Genomic DNA, 16,693 nt, shown 5'->3' with positions numbered 1-16,693 from the left:
TTTTAAGGATTTTAAAAATAAATTTCTTTGCTAAACACAGATTTGAAACAGACTCTTCAAGGAAGACTTGAGCTTATCACTTACACAGTTTCTAATGAAATAGGGAATTTTGAAGTAGACAAAACAGTATACTGAAGTTTAATTCTCTGGATTTTTTTCTCCATTAAATTTGCTACAACTCTTTTACATTGTTGCCATCAGATACTTAAAATAGCCATACACTTTGCACCTTAAGTTTCTTTTGCATCAATCAAGGCTCAAAACATGAACAAAACAAAATAAATTATAGTAGTAAATAATTTAAAGGGATTTTGTCTTTTGTAAACTTTAATATGTACATGTTAAGGAAGTTTTTAAAATTAAACACAATAATTTATACTATATGTAGAGTAATCTTCCACAATTTGAGCAGTGCTGAAGCAGATTTAAGTTGTTTTGTCTTTGATGCATCTTGAGGGTTTCCCTTTGAGTCATTGTACAATTGCTTGTACTTCTTCAGTGTCAGCATTTGAATCTTAGTCAAGTGTGTTTCATACCGCTCCACATGGTATCTAGATTTTGGATTTTTGGTAACACTCTGCTTCAGTTTGTCATATTTAAAAACTTCTTCACAGGTTCCAAGGACTTGTTCAATGGCTTTTGCTGTCTTTGATAGAAGCTGTACTGTGGCCTCTGAGTCAGTTCATGGAGTCTTTTTTCTTTTAGCTGGTGGCTCTTGAGATAATGACTCTTCTTCAGTACTGGCAATTGCTCGCTTTTTTCCATTTGGCTGTGGCAAAATTTCAGCCTCGGTCGATTGCAAGTTTTCAATTCCTGTTTCTACTCTGTGTTCATTAATTGGATCCACCTCCATGCTCATGGTTTCACAGTCAGTTTCTGTTTGAAGTGGCCATGTCCCAGCATCTGCATCCTCTCTGTCACCTTCATAATCTGATTCCTCAGCCAACTCTTGCTCTTGATTAAAGTTTGCAGCAGAGTCACTTACTAGATCCTCATTGCTATTGTCTTCCATGACTGATTGAAAGGAGCAGCATGTTGGTGGTCTTTGCCATTTTCCATTGTCATCTCTCAATTTCGTGGCTGGTAATTTGACTTCCTCCACCAGGCATTTATTCCAGCAGGCATCTAGTAGCTCTTGCTCATTGGGGATGGATGTTGAACGAAAGTGGTGGAGCTTTGGTCCTTCATCTCTGAAACTGGGCTCATCTGGTCCATCAAAAAATTCAATGGAGTCATCCCCCTCCTTCCACCAGACACCTTCTCCTGGCTTTAAGAAATCTGAAATGAGTTGCAAGTGAGTAACCCAATCACCAGCATATTTTTCAAGGTCACTCTTCAACAATATAGTGTTATCCAGCTTGGGAAGGGACTTTGCCATCTTACTAATTTCTCGCTCCTCTTTAAGAATGCAATGGTTGACAGGGTTTGATTTTTCAGCTTGCAAGTGCAGTATTGCGTTTGTTGAGAGATCTTCGATTCTCTTGCTCCAAGTTTTTGTTGTAATGTCTGAGAGTCTCTCAAACAGTCTTTCAAACATTTCAGCATTTGTAGATCTGTGAGAAGCAAGTCTGAGTAGTTGAGCAGAGTGAGTTACACAGCTGTGGAGGTAAAGACCAAATAGCTTTCTGTATGTCAATTTCTTAGGTGGGGTCAGGACTCTGCGACATTGAATTGCATGCCTCCAACAGAGATTATGTAGGCGAAGAATCATCTTTGGTGATCGTTTCACCTCTTGGGCATAGTAGATTTCAATCATTTCACAAAGAGTCACCAAGAGCAATTTAACTTCACGGTTTGCAAATTGGCAGAGAGCAATGGTGATGTAAATAAGTGTCTTTCGGTAGTCCACACCCCGCAGTTCGTCTTTGCTCATTTGCACAGCAAGAATCTCTTTGAGTTTTATTAGAGTGTCAATGTCTGTGATATGATGGGGTAGTTCCTGTAGGACATTCTTGATGTGATTCATTGAACAGTGCAAAGCTTCAAAAAACAAAACTTCATATGACTCAATGTTCAGTTCTTTGATTGAGACATCAAAGTTTTCATTGCTGTGTAGAAGTGCAGGAAGTCTTGTTGTTCCTCCCAGCAACTCTGATAATCTCTTTTGCAGATCTTCTTTGTTCCCTTCATCAGACTTTCCCCTTGCAGTCAGCTCTGCTCTCAGCTCTTCAACTTTCATGTCTTTAAATGGATGGAAACCTTCTTTTCTTCCAGCAGGCCCAGAGAGAATAAGTTTTTTTTGGTGCTCAAGGTTTTGTACCTTCTTTGAAGGGAGTACTCCAAGTCATGGCTTGAATTGATGTTTCCATCACAACCTGGACATCCATAGTTTCCTCCATGTTGGGTGCCATCCTCCATCTCAGCTGCTGGATTGTCTCCATTCATGAACCTCATGATGTCACAAACTTCGATCCCACAATCTGTCAGTACAGTGTTCTTTAGATCCCTGAGGTCTTCTTGCCTTGTTGGAACAAACTTCATCTGGTCTTCTACCGTTGATCTGCTCTGTCCCAGAATGTAAAGCTGTGGTTCCTCAATAGTGGCTTGTATGTCAATGTCTTTGCCTGTTTTGTCTATCATTTCTTGTCGTGTGAAGTGTATAGCAGGGTCATAAAGTTCTCGAACACAAAAGAGCATGTGACCATAATTGGCAAGTGTGGAGTGGTCATGCCAGAGAAGCCAGTGTCTTTGGCGCTGATATTTTTTTAAAGAGGATCTCATTTCATCAACACCATCACTGACTTCTTCATGAATTTTCTGCAATTCTGATATTATTTCCTCCTTATTCAACTGGGTGTAATAGTCGTCATCTTTGATTTTTAAAAAGGACTTGTTCCTTGTTAGCGCTTCTTTCCTGATATCTTTGAAGGGGATTTTTCTGGCATTGACATCAATTTTCTTTTGTATAACTTCACCTTCATTGCTGATAGCTAACTTGGAAATCTCACTTACCACCACAGGAACACCAACATTGTATGTTCCATTCGTAATGCGCTGCTTAATGTCAGCTCTTATCTGCCCATTTGTACGTGGAACTGGAACTGAAATATCACCTCCTCTCTGTTTTTTAAGGGCTCGTCTGACTCGGAACTCTGCAAAGGGACAAATTAAAATTTGCTCAAACCAGTTACTACATGTATGTGAAAATTTAATCATTTAAACTCTGTTTTAACCATTTACTATGTTAAAATCTGTTTATTAATTTCAAGTGTTTGAAATTATTATCTCAATTTAGAATAATTTGTAAAACAAAATTAAATTTTGTCCTTTAGAGTCTTTTGCAGAGACTTAATTGTACATGTAGTTCTGAAAAATATGAATTATTTAATCCATTTGTATTACAATATGTTTAAACAGTACATATACAGACACTTTTTAGTTTTAAAACTTTAATAAGTTCACTACCTTTGGAGTGGTCTGTAGGGTCAATCTGCTTTTTTGAAGACTCATAGCATGATATATCAACTCCTTTCTTGTGTAGGAATGACTTGATCATTTGGCCTCCATTGGGGGGTGTTGCATCCTGGCCAACCATCCGTATTTTGTAGATCCTAGCTTTCTCAGACCAGTTTCTGGTACCTTTAGGCCATGATTTTATGTCACTAAGGAGCTGATCCAGGTCTCCAATGATGTTCCCTGTTGCTGGGGTGTGAGATTTTGCTTTTCTTTTAGGAGGTGTTATTCTTGCTCTTTCTGTAGCCTCCTCTCTACTTTCAAAGGCCTGAGCCAGTCTGTGGTTTTTTCTACCCCTGTATGATTGCCTTGAACTTACATGTAGATCAGTGTCATTTTCATTCATTGCTTTTTCAACATCATTTTCATTTGCCTTTGTTGATCTCTTTTTAACTTTCTTTTTTCCACAGGAGAAAGTTTCTTTTCAAGTCCAGCTTCAGGGACAAGGAGCAGAATGTCACTAAGTGACTTTCCAAAGTTCTCTTTACATTTCTCGTCATATGTGGAATAAATTACCTTTCCCAAGACCTTAAGTTGTTTGTTTGTAATTTTTGAGCCTTTCCGAACTGTGTGGTGTGCAGTATGCTTGTTAGCATCCCGCTGAATTTCATTAAGGGGGCCTTTTTCACTGTCATGCACTTCTTGCTGAGTGGGAAAGTAGCTTGCAAGTTTGAGTTGACTAGTGTGCAAGCCTTACAGTTCGTTAATGAATGTGCTGTCTTCATTTCTTTGGTTATGGTCTTTCCCTCATCCCAGTTAGCCATTGAAAATGTTGACAAATAGACCGCCTTGTCTTCTTTGTTTCTCCAGGAAGAAATCTTTTCGTCGATTACCTTGCTCACACGGTTGAAATCATACTGGTTAAGAGTAAACTGTGGATACTCTTTAAAATGTTCAGAATAAAGTTTGTGCCTTTCTGTTAACACTCTGGCGCCAAATGTTGCACTGCCTTCACCAGAAGCTTTCTTCAAGCTAAAGCATAACTCTTTTGTTTTTCGGATACACACTCTGGCCCAAGCACATTCAGCCTTCAAGGCCATATTTGTGGGACGTTTTAGTTCCTAAAGAAACTGTTTTAGTAAAAGAGTTTGGCTGTATGTGCTCGCTAGCGCCCGCCACAGTGAAAAAGTGATATTCAAATTGTAAACTGAGAAGTGTTATTTTATCGCATTAAACGCACAATTGGCGCCAAAAGTAAAACGAACGAGTTATTGAGAGAGGAGCAAATGTTTTAAACAAAGAGAAACTACTGTTAGCGAAGGTGTGCACATTGATCTGTATAAGATGAAAAATATTTCATAAAGCGGAAGAACTTGTAATTTTCATCTCTAAATTAAAAAAAAGATGTTTACAGATACCAGAAACTTTGTTCTTTAGATACATTGTCACCTTTATTCTCTCAATCGTTTCACTTCAAATACACCTTGAACTAATGGTTCTCGTCCGCCATCTTGAAAATTGTGACAATTTGGCCTAAGGGGAGACAACTACAGGCTACAAAACAGCGTTTTCGTATTGCAGTAGAGTAGAGTAGGGTGAATTCTTACCAAGTAGTACCAGTCCACACGCTTGCAAACAGGCAAAATGGCGCCGATTCGCGAGTACTACTCGAGGAAACCTATTTTGTCAAACGGGGAGATGTTAAACTTTATTACATGTCGGAATATATACGGATTTTGAAAATTGAGGTATTTTCCTTTACCGAAACGCCTTTTAACATGGCACAACAAACCAACAACATATAAAATTAAGTCACAACAAGGACGAATTGAAAGCTGAATTCAAAGTCTTCAGTCGCGTGTCATAATTAACCAGTTCTAAGCTTGTGCAGTTGCCCTTAAAAGGCGGAACTCTACAAATTAGTTATGTATCTTTGAATCAAATACACATTCGAGTTTCGCTAAGGCGTTTTAGTGTTCCCCATTTTCAAAAGTAAATAACAGACATTGATTGAGGGTATTATGTTTCATAGATAAGGAGTGATTGTCACGATCACAACAATGCTCAACAAGGTGCTTTCTATTATTGCCCTTTACAATCTAGGAAAGTTTCATTCGGTTACGTAAAATGTACATCCAGAAAATGGCGATAACCTGTTATAGCCTCGTTTCCGTGCTTTAATCAGGCCTTAATACACTTGAGTGGCGCATTTTTCCAACTTTGGCGCATTTTTCGAGCTTTGGCGCATTTTTGCAAGTGTGGGGCATTTTGCGAAACGTGGTGCATTTTTCAAAGTGTGGCACATATTGCCAACTGTACTGCATTTTTCCAAGGTTGCGCATTTTAACAACTCTGCCGCATTTTTTTAAGTGTAGTACATTCTTCCAAGTGTTACCCAATTTTCCAAGTTTGGCACATCTTTGCAAGTTTCGTGCATTTTTCTAAGTGTGGTGCAGTTTTCCATGTCTAATGCATTTTTCTAAGTGGGAGACCTTTTTCTAAGTTCAGCGCATTTTTCTCTCGTTGCTTCATTCTAGCTAGTAAGCCACATTTTTTAGAGTGTGGCACATTTTTTTAAAGTCGTTCCCATTTTTCCAAGGTTAGCACATTTTTGCAAGTGTGGCGCATTTTTCTAAGTGTGGCACAATTTTGCAAGTATGGCGCATTTTTTCAAGTTTTGCGCATTTTCCCAAGTGTACCGCATTTTTCCAAGTGGGCCGCATATTACCAAGTGTGGCGATTTTTCCAAGTTTGGTGCATTTTTCCAAACATAGCGCAAAACAATGGCACGCTCGGTTTCGAGCTTCTAGCCTCAAAATATAGCCGCACTTCATTTTTAGACTAAAAAAGTAGCCCAGACCGCCTTACGCGCAGCGTGATTTGGGCCAAGTTTGGGTCGATTTCCAGCAACTTGGGGCATATTTTCCAGTCTCAGGGACTCTGAAGTAACTGCTGATGGCCTTGTTTTTGGGTGAAATTCACAGAGATAAAACGATCGCACGCCCGGTGTCGAGCTTCTAGGCCGAAATATAGCCCCACTTTATTTTAAGACTACCAAAGTATTTGAGACCGCCTTCATCGCAGCGTGATTTTGACCAATTTTGGGTCAATTTCCAGCAACTTGGGGGATATTTTCCAGTCTGAGGCACTCTAAAGTAACTCCTGATGGGCTTGCTTTTCGGTCAAATGGACAGAAGTAAAACGATCGCACGCTCGGCTTTTAGCTTCTGAGCCGAAACATAGCCGCACTTCATTTTGAGAGTAAAAAAGTCCAGACCGCCTTACGCGCAGCCTGATTTTGACCAACTTTAGGTCGATTTCCAGGAACTTGGAGGATATTTTCCAGTCTTAGGGACTGTAAGCGAACTCCTGATGGGCTTGGTTTTCGGTGAAATGGACAGAGGTAAAAAGATCGCACGCACGGTTTCAAGCTTCTAGGCCGAAATATAGCCCCACTTCATTTTAAGACTGAAAAAGTAGCTGAGATCGCCTTACGCGGAGGGTGATTTTGACAAACTTTGGGTCGATTTCCAGGAACTTAGGGGATATTTTCCAGTCTAAGGGACTCTAAACTAACTCGTGAAGGCTTTGCTTTTTGGTGAAATAGACAGAGGAAAAAGAACTGAACGCTTGGTTTCAAGCTTCTAGGCAGAAATATAGCCCCACTTTATTTTAAGACTGTAAAACTTGCCTAGACCGCCTTATGCGCAATGTGATATCGACCAACTTCGGGTCGATTCCAAGCAACTTGGGGGATATTTTTCAGTCTCAGGGACTCTAAACTAAGTCGTGATGGCCTTGGTTTTTGGTGAAATGGACAGAGGAAAAAACATTGAACGGTTGGTTTCGATTTCCTAGGCCAAAATATAGCCACACTTCATTTTAAGACTCTAAAGGTAGCCTAGAGCGTTTTAACCGCAGCGTGATATCGATCAACTTTGGGTCGATTTCAAGCAACTTGGGGGATATTTTCCTGTCCCGGGCACTCTAAACTAACTCTTGATGGATTTGGTACTCGGTGAAATTAAAGTTTTATTAAGTGTGGCGCAGTTTTCCAAGTATGGCGCATTTTCCCAAGTTTGGCGCAATTTTTTTCAAGTGCGGCGCATTTTTTCAAGGTTGCCGCATTTTGCCAACTGTGCTGCATTTCTTTAAGTGTTGCTTAGCTTTTCAAGTGTGGCACATTTTTGCAAATCTGGTGTATTTTTCTAATTTTGGCGCATTTTTTTAAGTCTGGCTTATTTTTTCAAGTTCGGCGCCATTTTTAAAGTGTGGTGCATTTTTCCAAATGTGGCACATTTCTGGCAAGTGTCGCGCATTTTTCGAAGTGTGGCGCAGTTTTAAAGTGTGGCGCATTTTTCCAACTGTGCCGCATTTTTTCAAGTGTTACCCAGTTTTTTAAGTGTGGCATATTTTTGCAAGTGTGGCGCATTTTTCTATGTGTGGCGCAGCTTTTCAAGTGTCACACATTTTTCTAAGTGTGGCGCAGTTGTCTAACTGTGATGCATTTTTCCAAGTGGGGCAAATATTTCAAGTGTGGCGCATTTTTCCAAAGGTTCGTTTTTTACCAATTGTGCCGCATTTTTTCAAGTGTTGCCCATTTTCCAAGTTTGGCACATTTTTGCAAGTGTGGCGCATTTTTCTCAATGGGCGCAGTTTTCCAGTTTGAATGATTTTTCTAGGCAGGGCACATTTTTCTAAGTGTTGCGCATTTTTTAAGGTTGCTTCATTTTACCAATTGTGCTGCATTTTTCCAAGTGTTTCACATTTTTCAAGGTATGGCACATTTTTTCAAGTGTGGCAGATTTTTTAAGTGTGGTGCATTTTCTTAAGTTTGGCGCATTTTTCCAAGTCTGGCGCAATTTTTTCAGTGTGGCGCATTTTTCCAAGTGTGGTGCATTTTCCCAAAGGTTGAGCATTTTCCCAAGTGTGGTGCATTTTATTAACTGATGCGCATTTCTTACAAGTGTTGCGCATTTTTTTTAAGTGTGGAGCATTTCCCTAAGTGTGGCGCAGTTTTCCAACTGTGGCGCATTTTTGCCAGTTTGGCGCATTTTTTTCAATTGTGGCGTATTTCTCCTAATAAGGCGCATTTATCCAAGTGTGGAACACTTTTCTAACTGTGGGGCATCTTTCCAAGGCTGCTCTATTTTACCAAGCGTGCCGCATTTTTTGAAGTGGATCCTAGTTTTTCAAGTGTGGCTCATTTTTGCAAGTGTGGCGTATTTTTCTAAGTGTGGCACAGTTTTCCAAGTGTGGCGTATTTTTCTGAGTTTGGCGATATTTTCCAAGTGTGGCGCACTTTTTCAAGTTTAATGCATTTTGCTAAACGTTGAGCATTCTTCCAAATGCGGCGCATTTTACCAAGTATGCCGCATTTTTTACAAGTTTCGAGCAGTTTTCCAAGTTTGGCGCACTTTTTTTTAAGTGTGGCGCATTTTTTTGCAAGTGTGGCGCACTTTCCTAAGTGTTGCGCCGTTTTCCTAGTGTGGTGCCGTTTTCCAAGTGTGGTACATTTTACCAAGTATGCCGCATTTTTGCAAGGTTACCAAATTTTACCAACTGTGCCGCATTTTTTCAGGTATTGCCCAGTTTTTCAAGTGTGGCACATTTTTTCAAGTGTAACTCATATTTCTAAGTGTGGCGCAGTTTTCCAAAAGTGGCGCATTTTTCCGAGTTTGGCGCATTTTTTGAAGTGCGGCGCGTTTTTCCAAGTGTGGTGCATTTTGCAAAACGTTGCTCATTTTTCAAAGTGTGGCGCATTTTGCCAAGTGTGGCGCATTTTTGCCAAGGTTGCCGAATTTTACCAACTGTGCTGCATTTTTCAAGTGTTTTCTGTTTTGCAAGTGTAGCGTAGTTTTTCACGTGTGGCGTACTTTTCCAAATTTGGCGCATTTTCCCAAGTTTGGCGCATTTTGCTAAGTGTGACGCATTTTTTAAAGTTTGGTGCATTTTTCCAAGTGTGGTGCATTTGCCAAACGTAACCCATTTTTCGAAGTGTGGCCCATTTTTTCAAGAATGTGCATTTTAACAACTGTGCGGAATTTTTCAAGGGTGGCGCATTTTCTTCAAGTGTGCCACATTTTTCCAAGTGTTGCGCATTTTGCAAAGTCTGGTGCATTTTTCCAAGGTTGTCGCATTTTACCAATTGTGCCGCATTTTTCCAAGTGTTGCCTATTTTGGAAGTGTGGTACATTCTTGCAAGTTTGGCGCATTTTTCTAAGTGTGGCGCAGTTTACCAAGTTTCATGCATTTTTCAAGGTGGGGTACATTTTTCTAAGTGTGGCGCATTTTCCCAGGTTCTTTCATTTTACAAAGTGTGGCACATTTTTCCAAATGTGGCACATTTTTTTAAGTCTGGTGCATTTTTCCAGATGTGGCGCATTTTGCGAAATGTTGAAAATTTTTCCAAAGGTGGCACATTTTCGCAAGTGTGGCGCATTTTTCTAAGTTTATGACATTCTTCCAAGTGTGGCGCATATTTCAAGGTTTGGCGCAATTTTCCAAGTGTTGCGGATTTTCCAATTGTGTTACATTTTGCCAAACGTTGAGCATTTTTCCAAGTGTGGCGTATTTTACCAGCCGTTCGCATTTTTTCCAAGTGTGGCGTCTTTTTCCAAGTTTGCCTCATTTTTTGACGTGTGACGCATTTTTCTAAGTGTGCTGCACTTTTCCAAGTGTGGCCCATTTTTCCCAGTCTGGCACATTTTCCTAAGTGTGATGAAATTTTTCAAGGTCGCCGTATTTTACCAACTTTGCCGCATTTTTTTAAGTGTTGCTAAGTTTTCCAAGTCTGGCACACTTTTGCAAGTGTTCCACATTTTTCTAAGTCTGGCGCAGTTTTCCAAGTGTGGCGCATTTTTCTAAGTGTGGTAAAGTTTTTGAAGTGCGGCGCAGTTTATCAAGTGTGATGTATTTTCCCAAGTGGGGCACATTTTTCTAAATGTGGCGCATTTTTCCAAGGTTGCTTAATTATACCAACCGTGCCGCATTTTTTAAATGTTGCAAATTTTTCCGAGTGTTGCCCATTTTTCCAAGTGTGGCATATTTTTGCAAGTGTCGTGCATTTTTCTAAGTGTGGCGCAATTGTCCAGTTTTATCTATCTTTCAAGGTGGGGCACATTTTTCTAAGTGTAGCGAATTTTCCAAGATTGCTTCATTTTACCAAGTGTGCCGCATTTTTCCAATTCACGCACACTTTTTCCAAGTATGGCACATTTTTGCAAGTGTGGCAAATTTTTCTAAGTGTGGTGCATTTTTCCAAGTGTGGCGCATTTTTGCAAGTCTTGTGCAATTTTTTAAGTGTGGCGTATTCTTCCAAGTGTGATGCATTTTACGAAAGGTTGATCATTTCTCCAAGTGTGGTGCATTTTATCAACAGTTGCGCATTTTTGTTTTGAACCCTTGGCGCATTTCTTTCAACTGTGGCTTATCTTTCCAAGTTTGGCGCATATTGCCATAAGTCGGTCACTTTTTTAAGGTTGCCGCGTTTTACCAACTGTGCCCCATTTTTCCAAGTGTTGGCTTGTTTTCCAAATGTGCCACATTTTTGGAACTGTGCCGCATTTTTTTCCAAATGTGGCGCATTTTTCCGCGTAAGGCGATCTCGGCTACTCTATCACTCTTAAAATGAAGTGGGGCTATACTTCGGCCTAGAAGGTCGAAACCGAGCGTTCAAATAATTTTCCTCTCTTCATTTCAATGCAAATCAAGGCCATCACGAGTTAGATTAGAGTCTCCAGGACGGTAAAATATTCTCCAAGTTGCTGGAAATCGATCCGAATTTGGTCAAAATCACGCTGCGCGTAATGCAGTCTCGACTACCTTTTTAGTCTAAGAATGAAGTGCAGCTATATTTTAGGGCTAGAAGCTCCAAACCGAGCGTGCCATTGTTTTGCGCTATGTGTTTTCGCAAAATGCACCAAACTTGGAAAAGTCGCCACACTTGGAAATATGCGGCCCACTTTGAAAATTGCGCCAAAGTTGGAAAAATTCGCCGCACTTGGAAAAATGCGCCACACTTACAAAAATGCGCCACACTTACCAAAATGTGCCACACTTAAAAAAATCCGCCAGAGTTGGTAAAATGCGCAACAAATGAGCAACACTTGCAAAAATGCCGCACACTTGAAAAAATGCGGCACCGTTGGTAAAATGCGCCACAGTTGCAAAAATGCGCCACACTTAGAAAAATGCGCAGACTTGCAAAAAATATTTCACACTTGGAAATCTGGGCAACACATGAAAAAATCCGGCAGAGTTGGTGAAATGCTGCAACCCTGGAAAATTGCGCCACACTCAGGAAAATATGCCACGCTTGGAAAAATGCAAAACACTAGGAAAAACGTGCCACACTTAGAAAAATGCGCCAAACTTAAAAAAAGAACGCGCAAAACTTGGAAAAATACGCAACACTTGTTTAAAATGCGAGACAGCTGGTAAAATGCGCTACACTTCGAAAAATTCTCAACATTTGGTAAAATACACCACTCTTGGAAAAATTCACCACACTTAGAAAAATGCGCCACACTTGCAAAAATGTGCCACACTTGCAAACATGTGCCATACTTGAAAAAATGCGGCACAGTTGGTAAAATGCGCCACAGTTGGAAAAGTGCTCCACGTTTGGCAAAATGCACCACAATGCCCTAAATTGCCCTAAACTTCGAAAATTGCGCCAAAGATGGAAAAATGCGCCGCAATTTCAAATATGTGCCACACTTGGAAAAATGCGGCACAGTTGGTAAAATGCGGCAACGTCGGAAACGTGCGCCACACTTGCAAAAAATGCGCCATATTTCAAAAAATACGACAAAGCTCGAAAAATGCGCCACACTTGGAAAACTGCGCCACACTTAGAAAAATGCGCCACACTTGAAATAATGTGCCACACTTGGAAAACTGGGCAACACTTGAAAAAATGCGGCACAGTTGGAAAAATGCGCCACACTTCGAAAACTGTGCCACACTTAAAAAAATGCGCTACACTCTGAAAAAATGTCCCACACTTGAAAAACTGGGCAACACTTGAAAAAAATGCGGCACAGTTGCTGAAATGCTGCAACCTTGGAAATTTGCGCCACACTTAGGAAAATGTGTCTAACTTGGAAAAATCCGCCACACTAGGAAAAACGTGCCACACTTACAAATATGCGCCAAACTTGAAAAAAATGCGCTAAACTTGGAAAAATGCGCCACACTTGTTAAAAATTCGGAGCAGTTGGTACAATGCGCCACACTTGGAAAAATGCTCAACGTTTGGTAAAATGCACGACACTTGGAAAAATGCGCCACACTTGCAAAAGTGGGCAACACTTGGGAAAATGTGCCACACTTAAAAACATGCGGCACAGTTGGTAAAATGAAGCAACCTTGGAAAAATGCGCCACACTTGGAAAACTACGCCACACCAAAGGCTGGTTTCCATATGATCCAAGTTTGGCATATTCCTTTTAAGTGTGGCGCTTTTTTCCAAGTGTGGTGCATTTTGCCAAACGTGGCGCATTTTTCCAAGTGTGGCGCATTTTGCCAAGAGTGGGGCATTTTTCCAAGGTTACCGGATTTTACCAACTAAGCCGCATTTTTCCGAGTGTCGCCTACAGTTCCAACTGTGGCACATTTTTTTAAAGTAAGGAGCAATTTTCCAAGCGTGGCGCATTTTTACAAGTTTGGCCCATATTTCCAAGTGTGGCGCATTTTTGCAAGTGTGGTGCATTTTGCCAAGTGTGGTGCATTTTTTCAAGTGTTGCCTAGTTTTCTAAGTGTGGCACATTTTTGAAAGTGTGGCGCATTTTCCTAAGTGTGGCACGTTTTTCCTAGTGTCGCGCATTTTTCCCAGTGTGGCACATTTTTCTAAGTGTGGCGCAATTTTCCAAGGTTGCAGCATTTCACCAAGTGTGCCGCCCTTTTTCACGTGTTGCCCAGGTTTCCAAGTGTGGCACATTTTTTGCAAGTCTGGCGCATTTTTTTGAGTGTGACGCAGTTTTGTAAGTGTGGCGCATTTTTCCAAGTTTGGCGCATTTTTCGAGCTTTGGTGCGTTTTTGCAAGTGTGGCGCATTTTTGCAAGTGTGGGGAATTTTGCGAAACGTGGTGCATTTTTCAAAGTGTGGCATATATTGTCAAGTGTACTGCATTTTTCCAAGGTTGCGCATTTTAACAACTCTGCCGCATTTTTTTAAGTGTAGTACATTCTTCCAAGTGTTACCCAATTTTCCAAGTTTGGCACATCTTTGCAAGTTTCGCGCATTTTTCTAAGTGTGGTGCAGTTTTCCATGTGTAATGCATTTTTCTAAGTGGGGGACCTTTTTCTAAGTTCGGCGCATTTTCCTCTCGTTGCTTCATTTTACCTAGTAAGGCACATGTTTTAGAGTGTGGCACATTTTTTTAAGTGTTTCGCATTTTTCCAAGTTTAGCACATTTTTGCAAGTGTGGCGCATTTTTCTAAGTGTGGCACAGTTTTGCAAGTATGGCGCATTTTTGCAAGTTTTGCGTATTCAGCCAAGTGTACCCCATTTTTCCAAGTGTGGCGCATTTTTCCAAGTGTGGCGCATTTTTCCAAGTGTGGTGCATTTTTCCAAGGTTGCCACATTTTACCAACTATGCTGCATTTATTCAAGTGCTGCCTTGTTTTCCAAGTTTGGCACATTTCTGCAAGTGTGGCACATTTTTCCAAGCTTTGCGCATTTTCCCATGTGTACCGCATTTTGCCAAGTGTGGGGCATTTTTCCAAGGTTGCGCATTTTAACAAGTGTGCCGAATTTTTCAAGTGTTACCGAATTTTCCAAGTGTGGCCTATCTTTGCAAGTGTGACGCATTTTTCTAAGTTTGGCGCAGTTTTCCAATTATGGCGCATTTTTCCAACTCTGGCGCATGTGTTTTCCAGTGTGGCGCATTTCTCCAACTGAGGCGCATTTTGCTAAATGTGGCGCATGTTTCCAAAGTTGCCTCATATTACCAACTGTGCCGCTTTTTTTTAAGTATGGGACATTTTGGCAAGTGTGGTACATTTTCGGATTTTTCCAACTTTGGCACAATTTTCCAAGTGTGGGGCATTTTTCCAGGTGTGGTGCATTTTGCTAAACGTGCAGCACTTTTCCAAGTAGGGCGCTTTTACCAACTGTGCCGAATTTTTTCAAGTGTGCGATATTTTTGTAAGTGTTGCTCATTTTTTCAAGTGTAACCTATTTTTGAAAGTGTGGCGCTTTTTATTTAAGTGTTGCGCAGTTTTCAAAATTTGACGCCTTTTTTTAAGTCTGGCATTTATTCCAAGTGTAGCGCATTTTCTTAAGATTGCCGCATTTTACCAGCTATGCCGCATTTTTTTAAGTGTGGCACATTTTTCCAAGTCTAGCACATTTTTGCAAGTGTAGCGCAGTTTTCCAAGTGTGGCGCATTTTTCCAAGTGGGCCGCATATTTCCAAGTGTGGCGATTTTTCCAAGTTTGGTGCATTTTTCCAAACATAGCGCAAAACAATGGCACGCTCGGTTTCGAGCTTCTACTCTCAAAATATAACCGCACTTCATTTTTAGACTAAAAAAGTAGCCCAGACCACCTTACGCGCAGCGTGATTTTAACTGACTTCGGGTCGATTTTGCAGCAACTTTGAGAAAATTTTGCCGTCCTGGGAACTCTAAACTAACTCGTGATACCCCTGATTTTAATTGAAATGGAGAGAGGAAAATTACTTGAACGCTCGGTTTCGAGCTTCTAGGCCGAAATATAGCCCCACATCATTTCAAGACTGATGGAGTAGCCGAGACCGCCTTACGCGCATCGTGATTTTGACCAACTTGGGCTCTTTATGTCGGAACTTGGGGGATATTTTCCAGTCCCAGGAACTCTAAACTACCTCGTAATGACCTTGGGTATTAGTGAAATGGACAGAGGAAAATATTTGAACGCGCGGTTTCAAGCTTCTACGCCGAAATATAGTCCCACTTCATTTTAAGACGGATGGAGTAGCAGAGACCGCCTTACGCGCATCCTGATTTTGACCAACTTTGGCTCGATTTGCTGGAACTTTGGGGATATTTTCGAGTCCCAGGGACTCTAAACTAACGCGTGGTGGCCTTGGTTTCTATTGAAATGGACAGGGAAAAATTATTTGAACGCTCGGTTTCTAGCTTCTAGGTGGAAATATAGCCCCGCGTCATTTTAAGACTGATAGAGTAGCTGAGACCGCCCTACGCCAATCGTGATATTGACTAACTTGGTCCCTTTTTCCCGGAACTTAGGGGATCTTTTCCAGTCCCAGGGACTCTGAAATGACTGGTGATGGCCTTTGTTTTCACTTAAATGGACAGAAAGAAAATATCCTAACGATCGGCTTCGAGCGTCTAGGCCAAAGTATAACCCCACTTCATTTTGAGACTGATTGAGTAGCCGAAGCCGCCTTACGCGCATCATCATTTTGACCAATTTTGGCTCGATTTGCCGGAACTTGAGGGTTATTTTCCAGTTCCAGGGACTCTAATGAAACGCGCGATGGCCTTGGTTTACATTGAAATAGACAGAGGGAAAATATTTGAACAATCGGCTTCGAGCTTCTAGGCCGAGGTATACCAACACCTAATTTTAAGATTGACAGGGTGGGCGAGACCGCCCTACACGCATCGTGATTTTGACCAATTTACGCTCGATTTGCCGCAACTTGGCGCATAGTTTCCAGTCCTAGGGATTCTGAAATCACTGGTGATGGCCTTTGTTTTAAGTTTAATAACAGCGAGAAAATATTTCAACGCTCGGTTTCGAGCTTCTAGGCCAAAGTATAACCCCACTTCATTTTAAGACTGATAGAGTAGCCGAAAAAGCCTTACGCGCATCTTGATTTTGACCAACTTTGGCTTGATTTGCCGGAACTTGGGGGATAATTTCGAGTCCCACGACTCTAAACCAACGCATGATGGCCTTGGTTTTTAGTCAAACGGACAGAAGATAATATTTGAACGTTCGGTCTCGAGCTTCTAGGCCGAAATATAGCCTTACTTCATTTTAAGGCCGATAGAGTAGCCGAGACCGCCTTACGCGCATCGTGATTTTGACCAACTTTGGGTTGATTTCTGAGGGACTCTAAAGTAACTCCTGATGGCCTCGTTTTTCGGTAAAATGGACAGAGGTAAAACGATCGCACGCTCGGTTTCGAACTTTTAGGCCGAAATATACCCCCACTTCATTTTAAGACCAGCAAAGTATTTTAGACCGCCTTCAACTCAGCGTGATTTTGACCAACTTTGGGTAAATTTCCAGCAACTTGGGGGATATTTTCCAGTCTGAGGGACTCTAAAGTAATTCCTGACGGC

At 41.1% G+C, this 16,693-nt stretch overlaps 1 protein-coding gene across 1 annotated transcript; it reads right to left on the bottom strand.

Annotated features, from left to right (window-relative positions):
* Positions 1 to 262: 262 nt before the first annotated feature.
* LOC145474671 (uncharacterized) lies at positions 263 to 2,272 on the bottom strand. The gene has a single exon (XM_081455172.1). The coding sequence runs from the start codon at positions 2,177 to 2,179 to the stop codon at positions 683 to 685; it is 1,497 nt and encodes a 498-aa protein (XP_081311298.1). The 5' UTR covers positions 2,180 to 2,272; the 3' UTR covers positions 263 to 682.
* Between the last annotated feature and the right edge of the window lie 14,421 nt (positions 2,273 to 16,693).

This window comes from Orbicella franksi, unplaced genomic scaffold, assembly GCF_964199315.1.
Source record: "Orbicella franksi unplaced genomic scaffold, jaOrbFran1.1 SCAFFOLD_30, whole genome shotgun sequence".
In the NCBI taxonomy this organism is placed as follows: Eukaryota; Metazoa; Cnidaria; class Anthozoa; order Scleractinia; family Merulinidae; genus Orbicella; species Orbicella franksi.
The sequence above is the reverse complement of the archived record's forward strand: the minus strand, read 5'-3'. Positions and strand labels throughout refer to the sequence as shown.